Here is a 24,325-nt window from a genome sequence, read left to right as displayed (position 1 = left end):
TCAATAAAAACTTCGGACTTTTACAAGGTAATGGGTTTTGTAACAAAATAATTTTTTGTTTGTTTGAAAATTTACCATTGCACCAGGATTGAGAATTGCAAATGGCGGTGTGTCCAGAATGAAAAGTGAACGATAAATACCACTTCTTATACCAATGCCCCCGAAGAAAAGAAGAGCTGCTAAGAGCAGTTTGAATTATGATAATTTAATTCATTATTTAAAGTATGAAGCATATCCCCCAGAAGTTAACTCTGATCGAGAAAAGCGAAATATCCGGAAGCGTGCAAAGTCGTTCCGCCTGGAACAGCTTCCTAGTGGGGATAAACTTTATTTTACATACACATATCCAGACGAAGAAAATACACAACACACAAAGGAAGTTATCTATAAAACTGAAGATCAGAAAAGAGCTTTTGACGAATTTCATATAAATTCGAAAGGTAATTGAAGTATTTTGGGGTGTCTGTTTTTTGTTATTTGCTACAAGAGCCTAAGACTAAGGAGGATAGGACTATGAATGCCTTTTACAGTCAGTGTTCATTCTCAATTAAAATTTAGCATCATTATAGTTCAAACACAGGCACTTGTTTCTGTCAATATGGGGTTTACTATCAATACCAGTATAAAAAAAACACATTTTTTTTTTACCGAGGGTATAGTTAGACGGCCTCGATGGTCGAGAGACCCGCGGTAGCCTGTCCGCGTCTAACGTGCGACACCACGATGAACATCCCCATTTGCGTCGGCGCAACTTCTTAGAGGGACAATGTGTTTTTTTTTTATACTGGTATTGATAGTAAACCCCATATTGACAGAAACAAGTGCCTGTGAGTTCAAACCTTATATATGAGGAAGGCGCTTCTATAAATTAATCCGGGGACATAAATGCCATTGTCCTACATATACATGTATTGATTGATTGTTTGTTTGATTAACGTCCAGTGGCAAATATTTCATGTATATTTTTGTCTTAAATAAAGTAATAACTTCATATGGAAAAAGTTGACAGAACAATCATTGATCTCCAAAAGGCTGAAGGGGGGTATGGTACATGTTTTTTTTCTTAAACAAATATTCAGAATCCCAATTGCAAACATTTGCCAAAGTTGAGTTTAGTTTTTACAAAATAATCTTTATAGATAGCGTTAAAATGCTTCAATGTGGAAAAAAAATCTGACTCAAACAAAAAAAAAAACATACCACCTGCCCCTTTGAAGCTAAATGGTTGATCCAGTCCCTTATGGTCCATATTGTTATCTCTGAAAATGAATTTATTGGTGATTTATATAAATGACTGTGAATGCTTAAATTCTTTATATTGTGCTATTTTCATATCTTTTTTTCTTTCTTTGCCCTCAAGGGGGACTGGGGAATAGAAATATGGTCACTTGGTCTTCTCCCAACTGGCAGTAAAAAGCTTGTCGAAGTGGGGCGTCCGTTTGGCTGTGTGGGATGTATCAAATTCACAGTCAGGTCCGGTCAGAATAGGGACATTGAATCTGGTGCCTCTAGTATAGAGAGTGCCACGCTCTTTGCACGTTAAGAACCCTTGCAACAACTGTTTGAGCGTTCCGTGGGTGGCCTGTTGCAAGGCAAAATTTCTGTCCCTATCCAATATACCCTCATTTTCCAGTGGCAGTTCAAATTTCCCCAACCATCATCTCAGATGTCCTCAATTGTGACAAGACCTACCTATTGTATTTATTATGAACTTGTTCTCGTCCTGAATATGCATGAAATATTTGCCACTGGACGTTAAGCAACCATCAATCAATCTTTCTTTGCAAATTTTACAAAATTTAAAACAATAAGACAAAAATTTGTTTAATTTCAAAACTATGAATACTGTATACATGTATATACATGTATTGCTCTAATTCTTCATCTGTTTATCAATTTATTCCTTTCTGCACCCATTGTATAAAAAAAAATAATCAAAGTGTGGTCCGTTTGATCTCAGTACTTCATGTGTTAAAATCCGATTATGACGTCGAATTTTCTTGCTGTCCTCTGAAATTTTGATTGTGACTACATGGAAAAAGGCGACCATGCCTGATGACATCACACAGAAAGAACACATCTTTTGACAGATCATTCGAAAAGAAGGAACAAGTTTGCCTGCATATCATACGCTCATGGCACAGCTGTTTATTAAATAAAGACATATAAGTTAAAACAAGTACAAATATGGACCTATTCCACTTAACCTTCTAGGGTAAGCTCAACTTAAGTGACTCAACGAAGGTCTGGTTCACTAGAAAGATTTGAAAAATATGGCTGTGCCTACACCACAAAATTTATTCTGAAATACATGCCTATTCAACTGGAAAAGGTTAAGACATATTGAAGGAACTTTACTTTCTTTTGCCAATGACACGAATTAGATGTAAAATAAAAAACATACATTTAACCAACATAAATAAATTGTAACAAGAATGATTTGTTTCCTTTTTCAGGTGTTCACATTGGACGTGAGAAATTACTCACCCTGATAACAGAAAAATATTACTGGCAGGGAATATGTATCAAGATTCGAGAATTCCTCAGAGCATGCAAAGAATGCCACCAAAAGGTAGAGGCACAAGTTACAAAGAAGAAACTCATGGAAGATACCATACAAACAGAGGGATATGTTGCTGTAAAGATTGAGGATGATCAGGATTATGAAGAAGTAATGGAAACAGAAGATTTATCTGGTGTATCATTGAGTGATATATGGACATCATCTGAACAGCAGTTATTACAGTTACAGTCTCAGCATTTCTGGGATATTGTACGTAAATGAAAACTAATTTCTTAGTTACCTAACACTTTCACTAAAATTAGTTTGGCTCGTTTACTTTACATAAAATTTTTACAAGACCTTGACTTTGACTAAAATATGAAAAATTCAAAAAATTTGAACCACACATTATCGGAAAAAAAATGGTTCAATAAATAGCAGTTTGACTTGCACCAATTTTGATAACTGAAAAGCTTGATATTTCATTAGCAATACAACGTCATTAAAACATTAAGCTGATTTTACAAAGTTATCTCCCTGTAGTGTTAGGTACCATCTAAAATAAAACAAAATCTGTGGATTTTAACAAATCATTTGTTGAAAGACATAGAATTGTCTAGAGTATTTTCTTTGGCTTAAAACTAATTTCAGCTAATTGTGTATTTTCATCATCATGATGTGAGCAAGATAAACAATTTTTGCAATTTAATTTGGCCATGTTGGTTGAAATATATAGCACATTTCAGGACAAAAACTAATACCTGTGGTTATTTTCATCAGAAAACAATACTTGACAACAAAATTATAACCAACCTGTAACAATTGGGTTTCTTTTGTTACCACTTTTTTAAAAATCAAACCAAAAATGATCAAACAATAACACGAATAACTTTTTGAAACATATACATGTAGCAAGGTATTGTAGGTGACTGTGTATAATCCTGTTTAAGATTAAATTGTAGTTTAAGAAAAAAAAATGATTTTCTACAAGTAGATGAATATCCACCCTTATGACAATACATGACATTAGATATTAAGCCAGAAAAAGAACATGAAAATTTAATGAAATCAAAGTATGTTGAAGTTGTTGGAAAGCTGTTGGAAATTTGATAGAAATACATATACCAGGTAGAAAAAGTGAACATCCAGTCACATTAAAGCTCTTGTAATTTAATTAGAAGTGATCATACAAGATTTCACATTTGTTAAGGTTTTTTTTACGTGGTATTTTTTTTTCTATTGAAAACAGAATAAAAAATCCATAAAATCATTTATTCCACAATTTTTATTATTTCATTGAACAGGTTGAAGTAAAGATGTTAGGACCATATCTTTGTAATGGAAGAAAGAAGCATGTTATGGTATTCATGGATGTTTTTTCCTTATGGCCAGAAGCAGCTATTGTGGAAACCATGTCATCCACTGTTGTAACACATGTTCTCATCAATCTCATTTGTAGGTAAGAGGCTTCGATAAATAAACTCTTCATAGTGTAAACCATGTCATCCACTGTTGTAACACATGTTCTCATCAATCTCATTTGTAGGTAAGAGGTTTAGATAAATATACTCATCATAGTGTAAACCATGTCATCCACTGTTGTAACACATGTTCTCATCAATCTCATTTGTAGGTAAGAGACTTAAACAAATAAACTCATCATAGATACCAAGATTAAAATTTTGTACACCACACACGCAAATCGTCTATACAAGACTCATGTGAATCAGTAACACTTGATTAAAAAAAAATTAAAAGGCCAAATAGATTATGAGGTTGAAGAGCATTTAGGACCCAAAATTCAAAAAGATATTTTGTCAAATACAGCTAAGATAATCTATTCATGGATTAGAAGTAATAAGAAGAAAAGGAAATTATTTTTGAGATTGGCTGGATGGGCGAACTAGTGGCCTATCATTATTTGCATGTTTGACAACTTTATATTTTCAATCTATTCTAAAGTTTTAAGAACATTTCCCACTGCAACTACCTTTAAAGTATTGAATATTAATATTGCATTAGATGACTCCTAGACAATAAATATGGCTACCATTAATAAAGATATGATATAGGGGGCTAAAAAAGGCAAAACATTATTCTTTACGCTGATTATACTTAAGCAGCTCCCATAACCATACCCTATAGGCAGCCTTTAAAGTCCCTGATATGAAAAAATGTAAAACAATTCAAAGAAAATTAAAAACGTATCATTTTATTTATGAACAGATTTGGAGTGATGAACAAGTTGTTAATGGGAGCTGGTCAAACAGATACAAATGTATATATGTTACCTAGGACAGATATTCTTTTAGCTTCTGACATTGATATTAAGATACTGCACAGTACGACTCCACAAACAGGTATTACAATAGTGATGTTGTCTCAGTGGGATAGGTTGAATATAAGAAATAAGAATTCAAATATCTGGTATGTAGGTCTCTATTAAGATAAAGCAGGGATCTGAAGAATAATAGTTGTAGAAAAGTTTGGACTGGCAACATACATCTTATTCATAGACATATCTACAAGTAAACAGACACTGTATAAGCATAGGGGTAGGGGAGAATGTTAGTTTGAAGCAGATGTCATAATACTGGTACTAAATATGTACTTTTTGTAATGTCGATAAACAAGAATCTATATTTCTCTAACACTCTAAAGAACTTTAAAATAAGTTCTAGTTTTTGATTTTATAAAACGAATCAATTTTTTAATTTAAAGATGTTTATCTTTTCACAATAAATGTCTTATTTTCAGTTGAAGCATGGTATGAAATAGAAGAAACAATGAATCAGTTTGTTGCCAATAATTCTGACTGGACAAATTGTCTGCCCTTTGCTCTACTGCCACACAGAATATCTCGTGGAAGACATTCTGAATACTCTCCAGCTTATCTAACTTACGGCAGGTACGAAGATATTACATTAATAATTTGGACAACAGTAGTATGCTTAGTGGCTAGCTGTATTGTTACTTTAGGGACATCTGTCGATATTTTATATGAAGCAATATATCGTTAATGTAACTTAGTTACATTTCATGATCACATATGTGATTTTGTATATAAATTCTATGTATCTATACTAATCAATGTTCTTTTTCCTTATACATGTATTCTCTGTATGCCCCTTGTGGACCCTTAATTGTTATCATGTTATATTGTTAACATAATTTATATTTGTAAACACTCTTTTATGCAAGTTTTGCTATTAACTGACTGGAACAGTTTTTTTGTTAAATCTGATAAACGTCTTTTTATTTTAGTCTATTATTAAAAATTAAATTGGTAGTCAGAGGCCTCTGTTGTCATGTGTTCTAATTAGTATATGTACAGTTATCACTAATATTTCAACACAGATGTTGTGAGTTCAATACTTGCTTGTGACAGTTGTGTTCAGCTCTTTAAATTGATTAGAATTAACAGTTTGTATGTCTATTAAAGGTCTTAATTATAATCTCAAGGGGAACACCAGCTTCCGTCACTAATATATAAACTGGCTGCCACTGTGCCACATTATAGCCAATAGTGACGAAGTTGCTGTAAAACACCAACAATCATTCCTTTCAAATTATAAGTGACAAAAAACATTACATTGAATTGATTTCACTAGATTAATAATAATTTCATTAGAACATGGTTAATTATTATTGAAAGGAATAATAATCTACTGATTTTGTAGAGAATTGAATCTTCCATCACTACTGACACATCAACCGACAGTGGAATATCTTCAAACAAGTGATGGATATATTCCCATTGAAAAAAAGTTACAAACCTTAAGTTCATTAATGACTGTATACAAAGGATATTGTGGCGATGATATTGTTTCTCAGGATTCTGATGTGTTTAAAGGCCCACTTATTAATATGCCTCAAAAAAAGGTTCCATCAGGTTCTGTTAAACCAAAGCCTTTATCTAGTAATTTAAGTAGTCAAGAAGTGTCTCCATCAACTTCAGCTGAGATAAGTCATGAAGGCATAGATACACCTGGGATGTCTGATGAAGATGATATAAACACTGACAACAGTAATGTCAAACCGAAAGGAGAAATTAAAGAGGAAAAGGAAAGTTCAGTGATTCCTCCCCTTAGAAAGAAAAGATGGTCAAAAACTCACAGAACTAGTATGGATAACAGTAGTAATAATAGTGATGATCTTAGCATAGAGGAAATACAGAGCTATGACAAACTTCTAAAGGTGGAGGAAAATAGCAATCCTGATAAATTAATGGTATTAAATGTTTCAAATATTCTCTCTCATAACAGAGTGCAATTGAAAGTACATTACAAGTGGTTTCTTTGACATTATTTATTCATTTTAATTAAAGTAAAATTGAAAGTAAAATATTAATTAGTAATTATTTGGATAGTTTAAAATACATTTACTGAGGAATGGAATAGCATGTTGATATGTTTTAACTGTTTGCCATTTTCTGAAGAGACTTCAGTTTTAAAATGATTAGTGATACATGCTACTTTCGACATGTATGTTTACTTTGATAATAACTCATTTTTTTTAAAAACAGTAATAATTTGGTAAAAGAAATGAAGTAATGTAAAAATGTAAGAAATTAAAAAAAAAAAAGTAAACTGCAACACATGTATGCAATAACAAATGTCTTCAATAAAATTACTTTTAATCAGTATAAAAATTGAGTCTCTTTAACTATCATACATAAGAGGTCAGATTATTGAAAACTTAAACTTTATTTTAGGTATCAGGAGAAGTTGATGCATATTATGACGATGTGATATTGTATCTAAAACATAAACGATACGGAGTAGGTGTTGTCAATGATCACATGAAAAGGAATATAAGAAAGATGTCGGAGAGCCATTACTTAGAAGGTGATATGCTGTACCACAAATGGAAGACTACAAGCAGGATTATACCTCTCAGATTTGATGAAAGATATTATATAATGGAAAATTACCATATTGATAACAAAGGCCATGAAGGTAAGAAAAATTTAAGTTCATAGATATAGGAAGATTAGGTATGAGTGCCAATGTGACAACTCTCCATCCAAATAACAATTTATAAAAGTAAACCATCATAGGTCAAAGTACTGTCTTCAACACAGAGCCTTGGCTCACACTGAACAGTAACCTATCAAGGGCCTGAATTACAACTAGTGTAAAACCATGCAAAGAGGAAAACTAACGGTCTAATCTTCATGAAAAACAAGAAATCAGAAACACTTATCAACCACACCAACAAGCAAAAACCACTGACCATCAGTTTCCGGACTTAAAACAGGTGCAAACTACTAGTAATGCAGAGGGTTTAAATGTTTTATTAGGGGCAAACCTTCACCCAATTGAAATGCCTTAACTCAATCAAAAGACATTTTTTTACAAAAACAAGTGTAATTTTTTGTTTTATCTGTGCCCACAAAATCCATGAAAAATGGTATTCAACAAATAATTATAATTCCTCAGTATTAAATTACATTGTATTTTGAACACTGTATTTTATTACAGGAAGACATTTAGGATTTAGACAGATGTATGAGAGACTGAACAAGTTCCACTGGAAGAGTATGGCTGTAGACTGTGAAGCTTATGTTAGGACTTGTGTTACTTGTAACCAGACCAAAAGTGTTAACAATGAGAGCCTTTGCGAGTATTTTTATGATGTTACTGATGTGAGAACTTTTTCTGAATCTCTTAGAGTTCTTAAATACTAGATATTCAGAAATTATTGTGATGTTTTTATTAATGCAAAAAATGTGACAGTACATGTATCAGGTTCGCAATATAAAAAACTTGCATTCACATCAGTTTTGCAATCATATTTATCATGTTTATTATAGCTTGCCTTTTTACAAGTTAAGCAGTGATCACGGTACCGGTGATATGCAAATATGCACACATTGAATTTCTGATTTACAGTTGTTAATTTTACAAGGTAACAGTTAATGCAAAACATCCTTAGCTACTTAGGAACAATTTGACATGTAAACTGAGAAAACAATTGCATTAAGATAAAGTTTATTTTTTATTGATAAAAAATGTATAGGGGGCCAATATAATTGTTTTGGCTGTATAAATCATTCAAGTGTATCTTCTTTATAATAAAACTTTGAAAAAATAACATTATCTGTTGCACAAGGTAATTGCAATTTCTGCTTTTGGGGGCTTTTTCATGCTTTGCAGAATATTAAGATCGAAATGCATGATTTACAGAGCATTTGTAACAGCGTTAAAGATAATATTAAACCTTTTATTTTTTACAGAAATCATTACCTCAAAATCTTAGGGTTTTTTAGCGAAAAAAGTTCATTTATTGGTGTTTTGTTGTGTTATTTTGACAATAATAATATAGTATTTCCATTGAACATATTTTACATTTATTAATTTATTTTTTTCTAAAGGAGGAGAGAGCCAAGCTTGCTGAAGAAAATTACAGTTTGTTGGTTAAGTATTTACAGAAAGGAAAGATTTTACAGTCAGTTCAACCAAACAAAGCTAAATTGATAACATTACTGGGTAACTGGTTTGTTATTAACAATGGCCAGTTAGACTACAAGAGACCAGATAGAGAATTTAATGTGTGTTTAGAGATAGCAGCAAGAGCCAAGAAAAATGCCATTAGGAATGCTCATATCATTGCAGGTTAGTTATATAAGTAGTAACTTTCAAGGCCATACAAAGAGTTATTTCGAATTGAAAATTAAAGTTGTTAAACTAAATGAAAATGCTCTACGAAAGTTTGGTGTAAATGCATTAGTTGTAAAATGTTGAAGCATTTCATGAAAGTTTTGAATAAATGGAAAGAATTCAGCCTTTGGTCAGAAAAAAAGTAGCAAATATTTTAATGCAGGAAAGAAATTTCAAAGAAAACAACTTTAAGATTATTTATATTATCATGTACTCCAGATACTATTAGTTACATGGTGTGTTAGTGACCTATTACAATATACATGGGGTCAGTAAATTCCATATGGGGTGAGAGCAAAGATCAAATCTCCATATGGAATTTACTGACCCCATATATATCATATTAGGTCACTAGCACACTGTGTAATGAAATATCTTACTGAATATCTTCACATGTGATATTTTGACTTGACTTGAAAAAAACACTAAACTTAGTATTAAGATCCTTCTTTAATTTGTCTATACAGAAAACAAATGCCAACAAAATCAACTTTTTAGCTTAAAATTTGTTTTATGAATTAATTTCAATTGTTTGTTACATGTATTTTAATTACTTCGTCTTTTGAATCTTTTCAGATTGCTATTTTTGTTTTGTTTTTTAAAGGGAAGTAACCCTATTATGCCAACAATAACAACTTGTTAGCTTTAATAATGTTTTATGAAGTTATTTCAACTTTTCATCATCAATTTCTTCGTCTGTTGAATCCTTTCAGATTTTTTGCTCAACACTGTGTTGTTTTTATAAACTGACATGCCATCTTTTTTGTTTTGAAAGGGAAGTAACTCCTTACTAACCCCATATGGTAGCTAACCCTATATGGTAACTAACCATGTATTTTTTGGGACACCCTATATCAAATATACATAGTCACCACATGTAGTCCTTCAACCAATCATATCCCTATAAAAGTATAGGAGGTAAGATAAATATATTTCCACTACAGGTACTAATAGTACAAATGTATAGCATCAGCAAAGAATGTTTGTTCTTAAGTTGAGGCGGCTATCCATTATATACAATATAAAATGTATAATTATTATGATTTTTTTTAGTAAATGGAAACCATTTAAACCAACCTGACACATTACAGATGCTAAGTGAAGGATATATATGGAATGGTATGAAGGAAAACTGTGAAGATTTTGTTCACTCATGCTGCCAACATCCTAAACCAGCTAACATCAAAAGAAATGCTGCATTTAAAAAGTTTGATCTTCTACAAAGAGTTTCATTGTTCAAGAAGATTAGAGTTATGGTATGTTTGTTGGAATGTATTCTCATCGTAATCATCAAATCATTATAATAGATTGTTTGTTGGTTGATTTAATGTCAGGTGGCAAATATTTCAAGCATTTTCATTATAATAGAACTAAGACAGAGCACACCTTTTTAACAAGGGAGATGATGTGTAGGATAACAAGACAGATTTGAAAATTTCATAGAAAATTGATCATAATTTTTTTCTTCTTTAAAAAATGCTTAAAGGACTGCAAAAGTTTGTTATTATGTCATTTCTGTATTGATTATTACACATGAGATACCAATTTTGTTGATTTTTGGGGTATGTGTAAAGCACAAGTTTATTACAAACTATCCATATTTTTGTATGAAGTTTATGTCAAAACTACTATCCATAGTAAAATTAAATATTTTAAAAGTGTCAATTATTGAAAGTGATACATGCACCTTAACAGATAATTTAAGAATAATATTCATTTAAATTATTATTATTCCATTTCAGCAAGATGACCCAAAGATGACACAAAAAACTAAGCAGCATAAATCAACTGCATTATATAAATACCAGAATATTTTAGACGACACAGCTCAAGATAGTTTCAGAACAGACAATGATCCCACAGAAGGTTCTAGTGAGTTCGTAGAAATTACAGAAAATGAACAACTCCATCATGAACAAGAGAATGAGATAGACAATGAAAACTCTGGAGTGTGTGAAAATACAGACACTGACACAGAACTAGGATCTGTAACACATACAATTATAAAGAAAGACAAAGAAGTAAGTGAACTGGATGAGATTAGCAGAAACAAGCCATCTTCCTCTCAAGAAGAACAGACTGTAGTATGTGATTCTAATGACGTTATTGAACAGCATGTAGATGATATTGAGCAAATAATTTATTATAGCAAACAACAAATTGAAAATGAGCAGAATATTAATAAACAGACAGTCCTCCATGAGAAGACAAACAGTCATATAGCTAGTTCTTGTCAAGAAATGGAAAATGAAGAATCAGTGGTTAACATGACTTTGGAGACTGCTGATGGTAGCCAGGAAGATGTCATTAAACAAGAACATCGGTATACTTCATCAAGGGTGGTTGATACTACAGTTTCTGGGATGATTCCTCTAGAAGAAGCTCTACTTCTTTGTTCATCTGATAATAACTTACAAGGATCAGGAGTAATACATATAGATAAGCATGGGAAGCATGATACAGCCGTGGAAAACAAAATGGTAGAGAGTAGACCGACACAGACAGAGTATCTAAGAAGTGTTTCTGATGAGGTTACACTGTCGGCCATCAGGTCTATAATGCCTTCTGATGAGCATGATGAGGAGGAAGGGGAAATGTATGACGAAGAAACGGAATCAGAGAATGAAGAAATGACTGCCACAGGAGGTTGGTTATGATCTCTCAGGGTTGTCAGAAAAAGTGAATTGATTTCTCAGAGAATATTGCATGCTTGTCATTTTTCACAATGATATAATTTGGTTTACATTTGAAGTTTTAAGAAATTTATTTTTGAAAATATTGGTTATCACAGTGTAAACTTTTTATGAGCCATTCAACTGTACATCAATATAGATTTATGAAAACAAATAATTGAAAGACCCGGTCTGCCACCGAAAATATTTTTTTGAACAATTCTAATGCAACAATTTTCATGAAAAAATAGTAAGTACTGAGGTATTCAGATTAAAAAAACAATTGTAAATCAATCTAATTTCAGAAGTTTAAATAAATCATGTAAGAAAGAAATTTTAATACATGCCTTTTGCCAAAAATTACACAAAGGGAGATAATAACTTAGTTTTTATTGTTTTCTCTTTGCATCATTTCTACCCTTGCTTATTTGTATGATATATATATGCCTTTGAAGTTCCATCTTTTTGATGGTTTGGTGATGTAAGATAGTGTTATAACAAAATCTTTTGAAATTGAAATACAGAAAATGATTCAGACTGGAAACCAAAAGTAGTCCAATCTAAACAAGACACCAGTGCAATAGTTGGTAGCAAAGACCCTGATTTTGATCCCATTAAGAAGAAATATGATACTACAACTAGATTTCGATGTAAAGAATGTGGGAAGTGTATTAGAGGAATCATAAGATACAGAAGTAAGTAATCAATATACATTTGTATAAGTTTGTGGTTGGGTTTAATATAGGGGAGCCACAATTGGCATACTGGGTCGGTAGTTTAAATGTTAGTATGTATTTTTATACGACCGCAAATTTTGAAAATTTTTTCGTCGTATATTGCTATCACGTTGGCGTCGTCGTCGTCGTCGTCGTCCGAATACTTTTAGTTTTCGCACTCTAACTTTAGTAAAAGTGAATAGAAATCTATGAAATTTTAACACAAGGTTTATGACCATAAAAGGAAGGCTGGTATTGATTTTGGGAGTTTTGGTCCCAATATTTTAGGAATTAGGGGCCAAAAAGGGCCCAAATAAGCATTTTCTTGGTTTTCGCACTATAACTTTAGTTTAAGTTAATAGAAATCTATGAAATTTTGACACAAGGTTTATGACCACAAAAGAAAGGTTGGGATTGATTTTGGGAGTTTTGGTTTCAACAGTTTAGGAATTAGGGGCCAAAAAAGGGCCCAAATAAGCATTATTCTTGGTTTTCGCACAATAACTTTAGTTTACGTAAATAGAAATCAATGAAATTTAAACACAATGTTTATGACTACAAAAGGAAGGTTGGTATTGATTTTGGGAGTTTTGGTCCCAACAGTTAAGGAAAAAGGGGCCCAAAGGGTCCAAAATTAAACTTTGTTTGATTTCATCAAAATTGAATAATTGGGGTTCTTTAATATGCCGAATCTAACTGTGTATGTAGATTCTTAATTTTTGGTCCCGTTTTCAAATTGGTCTACATTAAGGTCCAAAGGGTCCAAAATTAAACTTAGTTTGATTTTAACAAAAATTAAAACCTTGGGGTTCTTTGATATGCTGAATATAAAAATGTACTTAGATTTTTGATTATTGGCCCAGTTTTCAAGTTGGCCCAAATCGAGGTCCAAAATTAAACATTGTTTGATTTCATCAAAAATTGAATAATTGGGGTTCTTTGATATGCCAAATCTAATTGTGTATGTAGATTCTTAATTTTTGGTCCAGTTTTAAAATTGGTCTAAATTAAAGTGCAAAGGGTCCAAAATTAAACTAAGTTTGATTTTAACAAAAATCAAATTCTTGGGCCTCTTTGATATGCTGAATCTAAACATGTACTTAGATTTTTGATTATGGGCCCAGTTTTCAAGTTGGTCCAAATCAGGATCTAAAATTATTATATTAAGTATTGTGCAATAGCAAGTCTTTTCAATTGCACAGTATTGTTCAATGGAAAGAAATATCTAATTTCACAATATTGTGAAATAGCAAATTTTTTTTTTAATTAAGAGTTATCTTTCTTTGTCCAGTAAAGTAAGCAAGAAATATCTGCAAGAATTTTTTTTAATTGGAGTTATCTTTCTTTGTCCAGAATCAACTTAAATCTTTGTTATATACAATATACAATGTATATTCACTTTTTACTACCAACTGATAAATTTAAATAATCTTTACCATTCAGCAGTTTTTTTACATCTTAATATTTTATGATGTATTTAAATGAGTAGTAATTGTTGCAAACTCCATTAGAATATTTTAATTGAAATTAGTTTTGGAATAAGGGAAAGGGGGATGTGATTAAAAAATTGGGTTCAATTTTTCTCATTTGAAATTTCATAAATAAAAAGAAAATTTCTTCAAACATTTTTTTGAGAGGATTAATATTCAACAGCATAGTGAATTGCTCTAAGAGAAAACAAAAATTTTAAGTTCATTTTAATACATTCATTCTGTGTCAGAAACCTATGCTGTGTCAACTATTTAATCACAATCCAAATTTAGAGCTGAATCCAGCTTGAATGTTGTGTCCATACTTGCCCCAACTGTTCAGGGTTCAACCTCTGCGGTCGTATAAAGCTACGCCCTGCGGAGCATCTGGTTGACAGTTAAAAGGGAACTACTTATTCTAAGTCACTAGTAATTGGTAAACAGTTGTATAAACATGGGCATTTATCATTTTATGAATTTTATTTGGCCTGTTTCCTAAATTATACTCTTTTTTACTGAAACCTTTTCTAAGTTACTTGTTTTAATTTGTGATTAGGGCAGTTTAAGTTATTTCTTTGTCAATAATTTAATTTCAAATGAGAATTTCACGTTAAACTTTAAAAGCTATATGTTTTCATTGCAGCACATGTATATGAACACACAGGGATTAAACCTTTTGAATGTGAACATTGTGATAAAAGGTTCACAACTTTAAAGACAAAGAAAATCCACATGATGAGACATACAGGAGGTCAACAATTCCTGTAAGTCATTAACTTTGTAGAACTTCTACTTCATTATTGTCAATTTTACTTTTTCACCAGTAAAGGGAATCTCAAGAAGTTTTATTTTATGAGAAATTGTGTTTGATTTCAATTTTTTGTCGTATATTTCCATGGGAAATAAACACATTTTTTCTAAAACCAGTTGTTGGCATGATATGGGTTATGTTCTTCTCATATATTTTATGATGGTATGATACTAAACCCCTAATATGGGATTGTTTTAATTTTCATGTGATGAAACATAATCTTTCAATCAGTTTAATTGAGGTATTGAGCTGGCATGTCAGTAACTGCTAGTAGTCCTTTGTTACTTTTTATATCATTGTCATTTTTCTTAGTTTCTTTTGTTACCTATTCTGACATACGACTTGGACTGCTATTAATCTGAGTTTAACCGTGTTTATTGCTTTTTTTTTCAACATTCACTAGAGGTAAAGGGGGAGGTTTGAGATCTCACAAAACATTTTAAACCCAGCTGCTTTTTTGGGCCTGTCCAAATTCAGGAGCCTTTGGCCTTCGTTTGTCTTGTATGTTTTTTTAATTTTAATTCATTTATATGTTTTGAAGTTTATTGTGACGTCCATTTTCATTGAACTAGTAAACAATTTAATTGAGGGCCAGCTGAGGACCACCTCCAGGTGCAGGAATTTCTCCCTGCATTGAAGACCCATTGGTGGCCTTCCACTGTTATCTGATCTTTGGTCTAGTTGTTGTCGCTTTGACATATTTCCCCACTTCCATTCTAGATTTTATTATCTAATTTGAATACAAACATTGTTGATTTCTTCATTAAAATTGTAAAAAACAATCTTCATACATTATACCAAGACAGTGGTCTAAGTAGTCTAACTACTGTATTACTAGCTTGTCAACACTGAGGTTGCCAGTTCAAGGCCAGCATATGGCAGGTGCTTTTGACTACAATCTTATTTGACTAGAATTGTTAGTTTTCCTACCTATTTTTCCTATATAAGTTTTTTTTTTAAATACATGTAACTAACAATTTACAAATTATGAAAATGAGGGGGCTTTTTTTCTGAAAATTTTCCCCACTGAACATGACTTTCTACGAAAAAGAAGTTGGTGAGGTATATAGGAAGATGCAGTCATCATTTGTCTTCCTTAAATACAAAAATAGATTAATTAGACGTAAAAAAATTATACTTGAGGCATCCTCCCTTATATTATTTTTTTCTGTTTATTGCATTGATAGCAAATATATGTATTTTAATATGCAAAACAGTAGAAAAATTTACAAAGCTTACTATGCTTCATATGTTGAAGTTTATGCCCTCTAAAACTTGACACAGTAGCTTATATTGAACTGCAACGTCATCTCTCTGTTCTAATGAGTTATTTTTTTACCAAAAAAAGGAAAGTTTACATAACTTGAGAAGAGAAAACTATTAGGAAAAAAAAATGCCTTTTTCTTCTGAAAATACTTTTTTTGCTGAACATAACTTTCTAGTGTAAAAAAGTCAGTGAAGTATAAAGGAAGACATAATTATCATTTGTCTTTCCTCTGTTATAAAAATAGATCAACTTGACATAAATAAGTTATACTTAAGACATCCTTCCTAATCTGGTTGTTACATCTTTCTTTGAAAAAAATCCCCCAGGTTTTCACCTAAACAGTTATTTTTGCCATGTTTTTCAAAGAAAGCTGACATCATATTGTCTTGCGTTATATTCTGAAGTGATAATTTTCTCTAGTATATTTTCAGTAGGTTTGCAATGCTGGCAAAATATATTCTCTTGCTTAATTTAAACATCAGAAATAGTAGCAAGTAAAACTATGAAAGTAAAGCCTTGCAGATTTGTTTTGCCCTTCAAACCTCCATCTTGACTGTGCAATAGACCAATTTACAGTTAATCACATCTTCAATGATTTTTATGTTTAAATGAGGGCTCTGAAAAATATTTCTGGAGACACATTAACTCACTCTCTTATTCTCAGTGATAAAAGGTATTCCATATCATGTTTTCTTCATTTGTAGACCATTTTATTTTTATTTGATTTGATTTTTATTTGGAATCTGAGTTGTCTTCCATGCCAACAGTGTATAAAAAAAATACAATTAGCATTTTAAAATATCCAATACAAGAAACAATATTTTTTTTTAGACATTTTGCACTTGTACAAGAAACAGTTCTTGACTTGGTTATAACCATGTTCATTGAAAGTAATTTTAGTTGACTTTAATTTTCTGTAGGTGTTATTTATGTGGTAAAGGATTTAGTACTAGTATCAGTCTAAAATCACACATCAACATACATGAGAAAGGTGGAAATATTATGGTGAAGTGTGAGCTGTGTAGTCGTGTTTTCAGAACTAAAAATAGATATGAGAAACACATGCTATGTAAACATCCTTATACACCAGAAATATTCCGATGTGATGAATGTGACAAAGATTTTACTACGAGAAGTAAGTAACGAATTAATAAGGCATCAGATTTTTAAGTTTTATTCTGATCATTCCATTAATTCATGCATGTCATGAATTAAATTTTTATAAAAGAGGGACGAAAAATATCAGAGGGATAGTCAAACTCAAGGATTGAAAATAAACTGACCACGCCTTTGTTAAAAAAGAAAAAAGACAAACAGAAAAATAAAAGTATCCAAGACACAACATAGAAAACTAAAGACAAAGCAACACAAACCCCACCAAAAACTGGTGGTGATCTCAGGTGCTCCAGAAGGATATGCAGATCCTGCTCCACATTATAAATTTAACTACGATATGGGTATGGTTAGCAGAACAAAACGGTCATTTATTTTTTGTATCTGCTTTACAGAAAGTTTCTTTGATTACATGAAGGCTGAGAATTAGTAATGTTTTTAGACAGCTGGTTGTTTATGTTTTGATCCTTTGTGTTTCAGGGACCAAAAAAAACAACCTTGTTGCCTATGAAAGTAAACAATCCTTCATTGTCTTTTTTCCCTGGAAAACAAATCTAAAGTTTATGGTGGTCAGTTTATACTTTTCCTTTATTATGATGTATCAAAAGAAGTTTTGTTGATATTTTATAATCTAATTAAATATGTAGGCATTTTTTTTAACACCAAATATAGAAATACTGGGAATTCATCTTTTTTTCCTGGACTGAGGAAAATTTGTATTTACATGAAAACTTGATTTTGTGGTTTTGCCAATGGTTAGTTACAAGTTTATCCCAAAGAAATCCTGGAAAATTAGTTCACTACAAATATTAATGTATCCACTGTAGATAAATTTAGTATATATGTAATTATTTGAAATTGATAATTGATTGATAAACTGTTTGTACATTTTACAAACAATAAGTTGATAAAAATATGAATATATATTTCATCTACAATACATACCTGCATATGACGTCATTAACAAAAAGTGTCATTTATAGATTTTTGTTGATAATCTGAACTGATTGATTTTCATTACGGCGAAAGTGAGAGAAGCAATAGAGTTGAGATGACCAATGATAATCTGTTTATCGCTATTTTGCCTATGTCGATGTTGATTTTGACATTGACTTTGACACATGTGCCCTTAGTATCTAGTTTTGTTTTTCATATCACTCTACTATGCTGAGAAAGAAAATTATCAGTTGGTAAGATCAAATCAAAATTTTGTAAAATAAATATAAGGAAGTAAACTGAATTTTTATTTCGATATGGGATTTGATTATAATGATTCTTAATATTTCAGGGAGCTTGTACAGACACAACAAATCTCAACATGAAAAAATTAAAACCCATATTTGTGAGATATGTGGTAAAGGATTTTATAGGAAAGAATATCTGAAGCGACATTTAGAGACACATGAACCAGTTAAACCAGATCATTCACATAGACGTAGACCTATCTGTGAATTAATACAAGAAACTGGTGTAAAATATGAAATTCCTATATCACAAACTGAAGTACACATACCCCGTAGATGTAACATAGACTTAATTCAAGAATCTGGTGTTAAATATGAAATTCCTATGTCACAGAATGAAGTACATATACCCAATACAGTGCAATATACAAACTCTGAAACAGTGTTAGAGAGTATAACAGTACCAGGTGAATATACTATCCCTCTGTCTGACTCAACTCACATAGCCTTGCCGAGTACAACCGTGGACAATCAAATGACAGTGGAGTCGAGTTATTACATCAGTAATCCTGACGATGAGAACCAAGTATCACATATGTTTGTGTATGGACAGCCAGCTGTTCAATATGAGGTGGAATGTGGTTCATCTGAAGAACAACTTGATGCTGCTGAGGCGCTGACAGCTATTAATATGTTAGCACAGGCTAGCATAAATCAAGGATATTGAAATTTAAAATTGTTGAAAAATACCACTGTTATGTTTTCCCTAGCTTATATTATTGAAGAAAATATTGAAAGTATTAAGCTTAAATTAAAAAAATATACACTCAGTTTTGCATTTCAAACCATTTGTCGGTTACTTTATACAATTTATATTACCAATAAAGAGGGTGGGAATACCTTTATCATCAAACTTCATTATGAGGTAAAATGTGGTCCATCTGAAGAACAACTTAACACTGCTAAGGCGCTAACAGCTATTAATATGTTAGCACAGGCTAGCATTAATCAAGGATATTGAAATTTGAAATTATTGACAAATATCACTGTTATGTTTTCGCTAGCTTATGTTATGGAGGAAGATATTGAAAGTATTATGCTTTAATTAAAACAAATAAACAATCTGTTTTGCATTTTCAAACTGTCTGTTAGTTACTTAATACAGTTTATATTCTCAATAAAGAGGATGTGAATGCCTTTACTGTCAAGCTTCAAATGCCTGTTTTTTTGCTTCTGTTAGAGTCAAATAACCCTTTAACTTTTAATTCATCTCATATATAGTTAGGGTGGGAGTCAACTAGTTTAAATTATCATTAACGACTTAATGTTGTCTTAACAAATGTCTTTCTGTCATCAAGATTTGGGTCACCCAATTCCTACTCACAGTAAACAAATTATTAAGAAATAAGAAAGAAGGTACAATTTATTTCGATTTTGTACATTGACAAACATTTTTAACATACGCTCTAACGAGCTTTTTACCTAAAATACAAAAATATACAATTACAAATAAAACAAGCATTGTGGTATACAACATGCAACATGCAACTGTCAGAATAAGGATAAAACAGTGCAACATCACTTCACAAAAATCTGACAAAAAAAACTCATATAAAACACTAAGACAATCTTCAAAAGATACAAAGTTAAAAAATTGTGCTTTATCTGTATTCTCACTAGTACTATGATTGATAGTTCAACTATATTTTTATCTCTATATTCATAATTTGCACGTCCTACCATTTTAACGAGACATTGACATACTTTAATGGTTCAAAGGTCAATGTTAGGTTTTCTATTAAGGTCAGTTTCTCAGATATTTTTAGCAGGTTTCTCAGTTATCTTTGCAGAATGCCAATACATTTGATTTATGGCCGTATTGTATGTGTATGTGTCTGCCATACACCTCATTCTTGGTTCATTTATAAATGCAAAATTTTATTATGCTCCCTAAAAGGCTTAAAACTTTTTTGTTGTTTTAGCCATCCAGCATAAATGCTGTCTGCATTACCAATGTACCAATGGAAAATATAGGGAATTGGAAGTAGCCTATTATTTGGAGTCAGTGAGTCAAATTTCAATGTTGCTTCTACAATGTATTACACATGAACTTTTTAAACTAAAGATTTCTTTAAGAAATATTGATTTTCTTTGTATGAATTGGGATAAAACGTATACAAATACATGATAAAGGGAAGATTATTGCCAACCTAATAAAGGCAAATGTTTGAAAAAAATGATTTTTAAGACCTAATGGGTCAGCCAGGGTTAGGGGAACCCCTGCCCAATTTTCAAGGGGATATATGATGGTATAACAAAGCCCTAGAGAAACATTTCAAACACATTACATCTATATGTAATAGAAGATAAAAGCATCATAAGACTATTGGTTACTGTAAGGTTATTAAATATGTGCTTCATATCTTTTGGGTTAATCAGAGTCAGCCTACCGAATTTTTCAAAGGTGGTGCTCTAAATAATTTATCTGTCTATAAGGGCTATAGATAAAGAAAGGCAACAATAGCATATTGCTGTTCTATAGACATAAATCCATTAGGCGAAACGAAACCGTACATAATTCTATTGTGGTGTACTGTTATAAATTAATGGGAGTTGTCTATTATTAATATGTAGTTATCATGTTGTTATTTACTGTTATATTATCTATTTATGCACTTCTCTGTCCTGGGTGTTTTGGAGTTTATTTGTACTTCATTCCTGTCACGTAATGTTGACCTTTTAGTGATATTTTTAACATTGCCATATAAGAGGTAGGTTTGGATAGGTAGAAAATCAAGTTCCACCATCATTGCATTAAGTCAGAACAATGCCAGTTGTTATCACATAGTCCGTTTCTATGTATTTTTGGCGTTTGTTTTTGTGGCAGTTGAAAATGTGTTGCTCCGTTTTTGTTTCCTATTATAGTTAATGTGTTACCTTTAGTATTGGTTTGTGCCCAGGATTTGTTTGAGTTCAATCTATTTATTTCTATTGAGCAGTGGTATACCAATACATTGCCTTTATTTTAAATGAGAAATGATAGACATTATCTATGTAACCTTAAGCAAAATATTTTGAAAATAAAATGTTTTAAATAGTGGTGAATTAAAGAAACTGTGAATAAATACAATTTTGTAACTATACATCATATAAATTAAGTGCCAGAAAGATATGTTTTTGATGTGTTTTGTCATTTGATTTTGCCATGTGATTATAGACTTTCCGATTGGATTTTCCTCTAAGTTCGGTATTTTTGTGATTTTTCATTTTGAACACTCAAATTATTTTAGGTAGTGTTGGTGTTGGTGACTGGGCACCGTTGGCTATTTGTGTTGGTCAATTTATAACAGAAAACATAACATAGATGTTATATATTTTGTCCTTACACACAACACGGATAAATCCATTAAATACGTAATGGTATGTATGATGTATGATTTGAAATGTCGTCGGTGGAAACAGACATATTCCTATAGTCTGACAATTGACTGTACTCTTCGGTTAGAAATCTACATACATATTTTAAGGGTTTTTTAATGCACAAAATTTATTACACAAAACATGCAAGGCAATGTTTAAGAACTTGTCAAAAAGAGTGCTGTACGTTTATTTCCGGCTCCAAACCACCCGGCCCTATTTTGATTTGGTCAAAGTCGATTTAGACCCATAATAAAATAATGAATAATCACTAAAAACGCCGGGAGTTTAATGAAGTATTTGATTCAAGGAAAGAGACACGCACAAGTTGTGTAACTTTCGCAGACTGGGGGAATACTTATGTGGAAACAGTAGAAATGTTCAATTACAAAAGGTAATTTAATTTTGTGGAAAGGTTTCGACAAAACTTTCATTATTTCTTAGTTTGAGATAAAAAAAAAATCACAAAAATATTGAACTTCGAGGAAATTTCAAAAAGAAAAGGCCCTAATCAAATGACAGAATCAAAGTTCAAACTCTCAAAACGAATGGATAACAACTGTCATATTCCCGATTTGGTACAGGCATTCTCTTATGTAGAAAAGGGTGGATTGAACCTGGTTCTAAAGTTAGCTTAACCTCTCACCTGTATGACAATCGCTGTTAATTCCATTATATTGACAACGATGTATCAACAAAACAAAAAAACATATTTTTACTCTAAAGTATGCATTCCAAATGTTCTTGATATATAACTCTATAATTTTAAATAATAATCATAATCAACATTAAGGCTTTAATTGCATAATTTTGGCGATTTGGGCGTATCGACTTGGGACCGAGTCGACATGAAAGCTTTATTTCTTTTTAGTTTAACATCCGTCTTTAAAGGCTAAGATTAAAGTGAGGGGATACTAAATCGATTTTCTAAGTGCCATCTTAAAGTATATCCAAAATATGTGTACACTCTTAACCCCTGTATCAGTACACACATGACACGCACTTAATGAAAAAAACTCATCAAAGATACAAGGCTTATATAATAATAAATTGCTATTCAAATCTTAGATTTAACTTGGGAACATCGCGAAATAAACATGGATAACATTACAGTGATGGATTTTCTAACAAAGGAGGATCATACGAAAAAACTTGTCCGTGAAAGACTTCTTGCACCTATTGTATACCTTATAATAGTTCTAATTATTGGAATTCCTGGCAACACATTCGTTCTTATCATATACAGAAATTACAACAACAATGTATACAGAAAAATCATCTGGACCGTCGGAGCTCTCGATCTGGTGTTCTGCATGATTGGTACTCCGTTTAATCTCGGTAGAATGTTCAACTACTACAATTTTAAGTCATTACGAGCTTGTCAAGTGATTGCAGGGATGCTGGACGCTGGAATCATAACAACAGCACACCTCTTGATGCTTTTGTCTGTTCATAGATTCCGACAAGTCTGTCTACCTCTTGGACGACAGCTAACTTTAACAACTGTGTCATATTTCATTGCCGGATGTTTTGCAATAGGTGTAATACTCGGAATACCACAGATTGCTGTTTTCCAACCGCTTGCAACGACAGATCTAGGCAACAACGTGACTGGCTATTCTTGTTCTGTAGGATGGAAGGATTCACCTCAGTCTTGGAAGAATTACAACACCTTTCTCACGAGTATTTTTTTACTGTATGCATTTATATTGCTCGTGCTTTATATTCTTATTGGCAGAACCATCCAGATCCAAAACAAAAAACGTAAAAAGGGACTTCATGGAAAACAATTACAGTCGGCGAAATCAACAAATGATTCACATAAAATGACCAAAATTGCCTTTACAGTGAGCACTGTGTTTGCCTTTAGCTATCTTCCTTTGTTTGTGAATGAATGGGCAACCAAAGGTTTGAACGAGAAGGAAATGGACTTATTTACGTTTTCGTTGCTTAAAATTGTACAAAGGGCCTATCTGATTAACCATGTAGTTAATCCTTTTATTTACGCTACATTTGACAGGCGATTCCGGCAGCAAGTGAAAAGTTTGATAGTGTGCAGAAAAATGCACAAAGAAAAAGTTTCTGATACAGATAGCAGTGCAACCAAACCCTCAACGTCAGCTACAAGTGTTTGATGTACACAACAAACTGAGTTATCTTAAGTTTTAAATAACTTATATTATGACATATTTTTGACTAAAGGATAATTTATCTATGATAATAAAGACACTTTTATCCAGTTCAACAAAAACGAATTTTAGAGCTGAAAAATTATATCAACTTGATTTTCTACTGTTTTCCAGTTTAAGAATGATAACATGAAACTATGCCAAGTATTCACATTTAAGACATACACATTTATATATAATGTCAGAACTCTTAAATGCCGGATCGAACACACGAAGATAATTTTTTACATTATATGTTATTGCAAACGTAAATATCAGACTGAATGTATACCTTCTTATTTCAAGATGACAGGGGGCTAAAATGTGAACAGATATATAGAGT

At 31.7% G+C, this 24,325-nt stretch overlaps 2 protein-coding genes across 4 annotated transcripts; both read left to right on the top strand.

The window, feature by feature from the left end:
- Positions 1–73: 73 nt before the first annotated feature.
- Positions 74–19,538, top strand: LOC134725324 (uncharacterized). 3 transcript variants are annotated; one of them, XM_063589042.1, is made up of 15 exons: positions 74–440; positions 2,457–2,773; positions 3,808–3,962; positions 4,730–4,863; positions 5,261–5,411; positions 6,184–6,733; positions 7,218–7,452; positions 7,987–8,150; positions 8,880–9,120; positions 10,219–10,421; positions 10,908–11,811; positions 12,362–12,532; positions 14,666–14,786; positions 17,021–17,235; positions 18,502–19,538. In XM_063589042.1, the coding sequence occupies exons 1-15, from the start codon at positions 155–157 to the stop codon at positions 19,122–19,124; spliced, it is 4,470 nt and encodes a 1,489-aa protein (XP_063445112.1). In that variant the 5' UTR covers positions 74–154; the 3' UTR covers positions 19,125–19,538. The 3 variants fall into 3 exon arrangements, with proteins under 3 accessions (XP_063445112.1, XP_063445111.1, XP_063445113.1); XM_063589041.1 differs by having other exon boundaries at positions 7,218–7,461; XM_063589043.1 differs by lacking the exons at positions 74–440; positions 2,457–2,773; positions 3,808–3,962 and adding an exon at positions 4,028–4,136 and having other exon boundaries at positions 7,218–7,461.
- Positions 19,539–22,911: 3,373 nt separating this feature from the next.
- LOC134726529 (mesotocin receptor-like) lies at positions 22,912–23,949 on the top strand. The gene has a single exon (XM_063590935.1). It carries the CDS (start codon positions 22,912–22,914, stop codon positions 23,947–23,949), a length of 1,038 nt encoding a protein of 345 aa, XP_063447005.1.
- The last annotated feature ends 376 nt before the right edge of the window (positions 23,950–24,325 follow it).

Source organism: Mytilus trossulus, chromosome 7 (assembly GCF_036588685.1).
Source record: "Mytilus trossulus isolate FHL-02 chromosome 7, PNRI_Mtr1.1.1.hap1, whole genome shotgun sequence".
NCBI lineage: Eukaryota > Metazoa > Mollusca > Bivalvia > Mytilida > Mytilidae > Mytilus > Mytilus trossulus.
Note: the sequence above shows the minus strand (reverse complement) of the source record. Positions and strands in the feature narration are given on the sequence as shown.

Bases quoted from the DNA above. Each gene is read 5' to 3' on its own strand.
- LOC134725324 (XM_063589041.1), top strand. From the start codon at position 155: ATGCCCCCGAAGAAAAGAAGAGCTGCTAAGAGCAGTTTGAATTATGAT. The intron at 4,864-5,260 runs GTATTACAATAG...TCTTATTTTCAG, and splicing joins CAGTACGACTCCACAAACAG to TTGAAGCATGGTATGAAATA. The intron at 5,412-6,183 runs GTACGAAGATAT...CTGATTTTGTAG, and splicing joins GCTTATCTAACTTACGGCAG to AGAATTGAATCTTCCATCAC.
- LOC134726529 (XM_063590935.1), top strand. From the start codon at position 22,912: ATGGATAACATTACAGTGATGGATTTTCTAACAAAGGAGGATCATACG.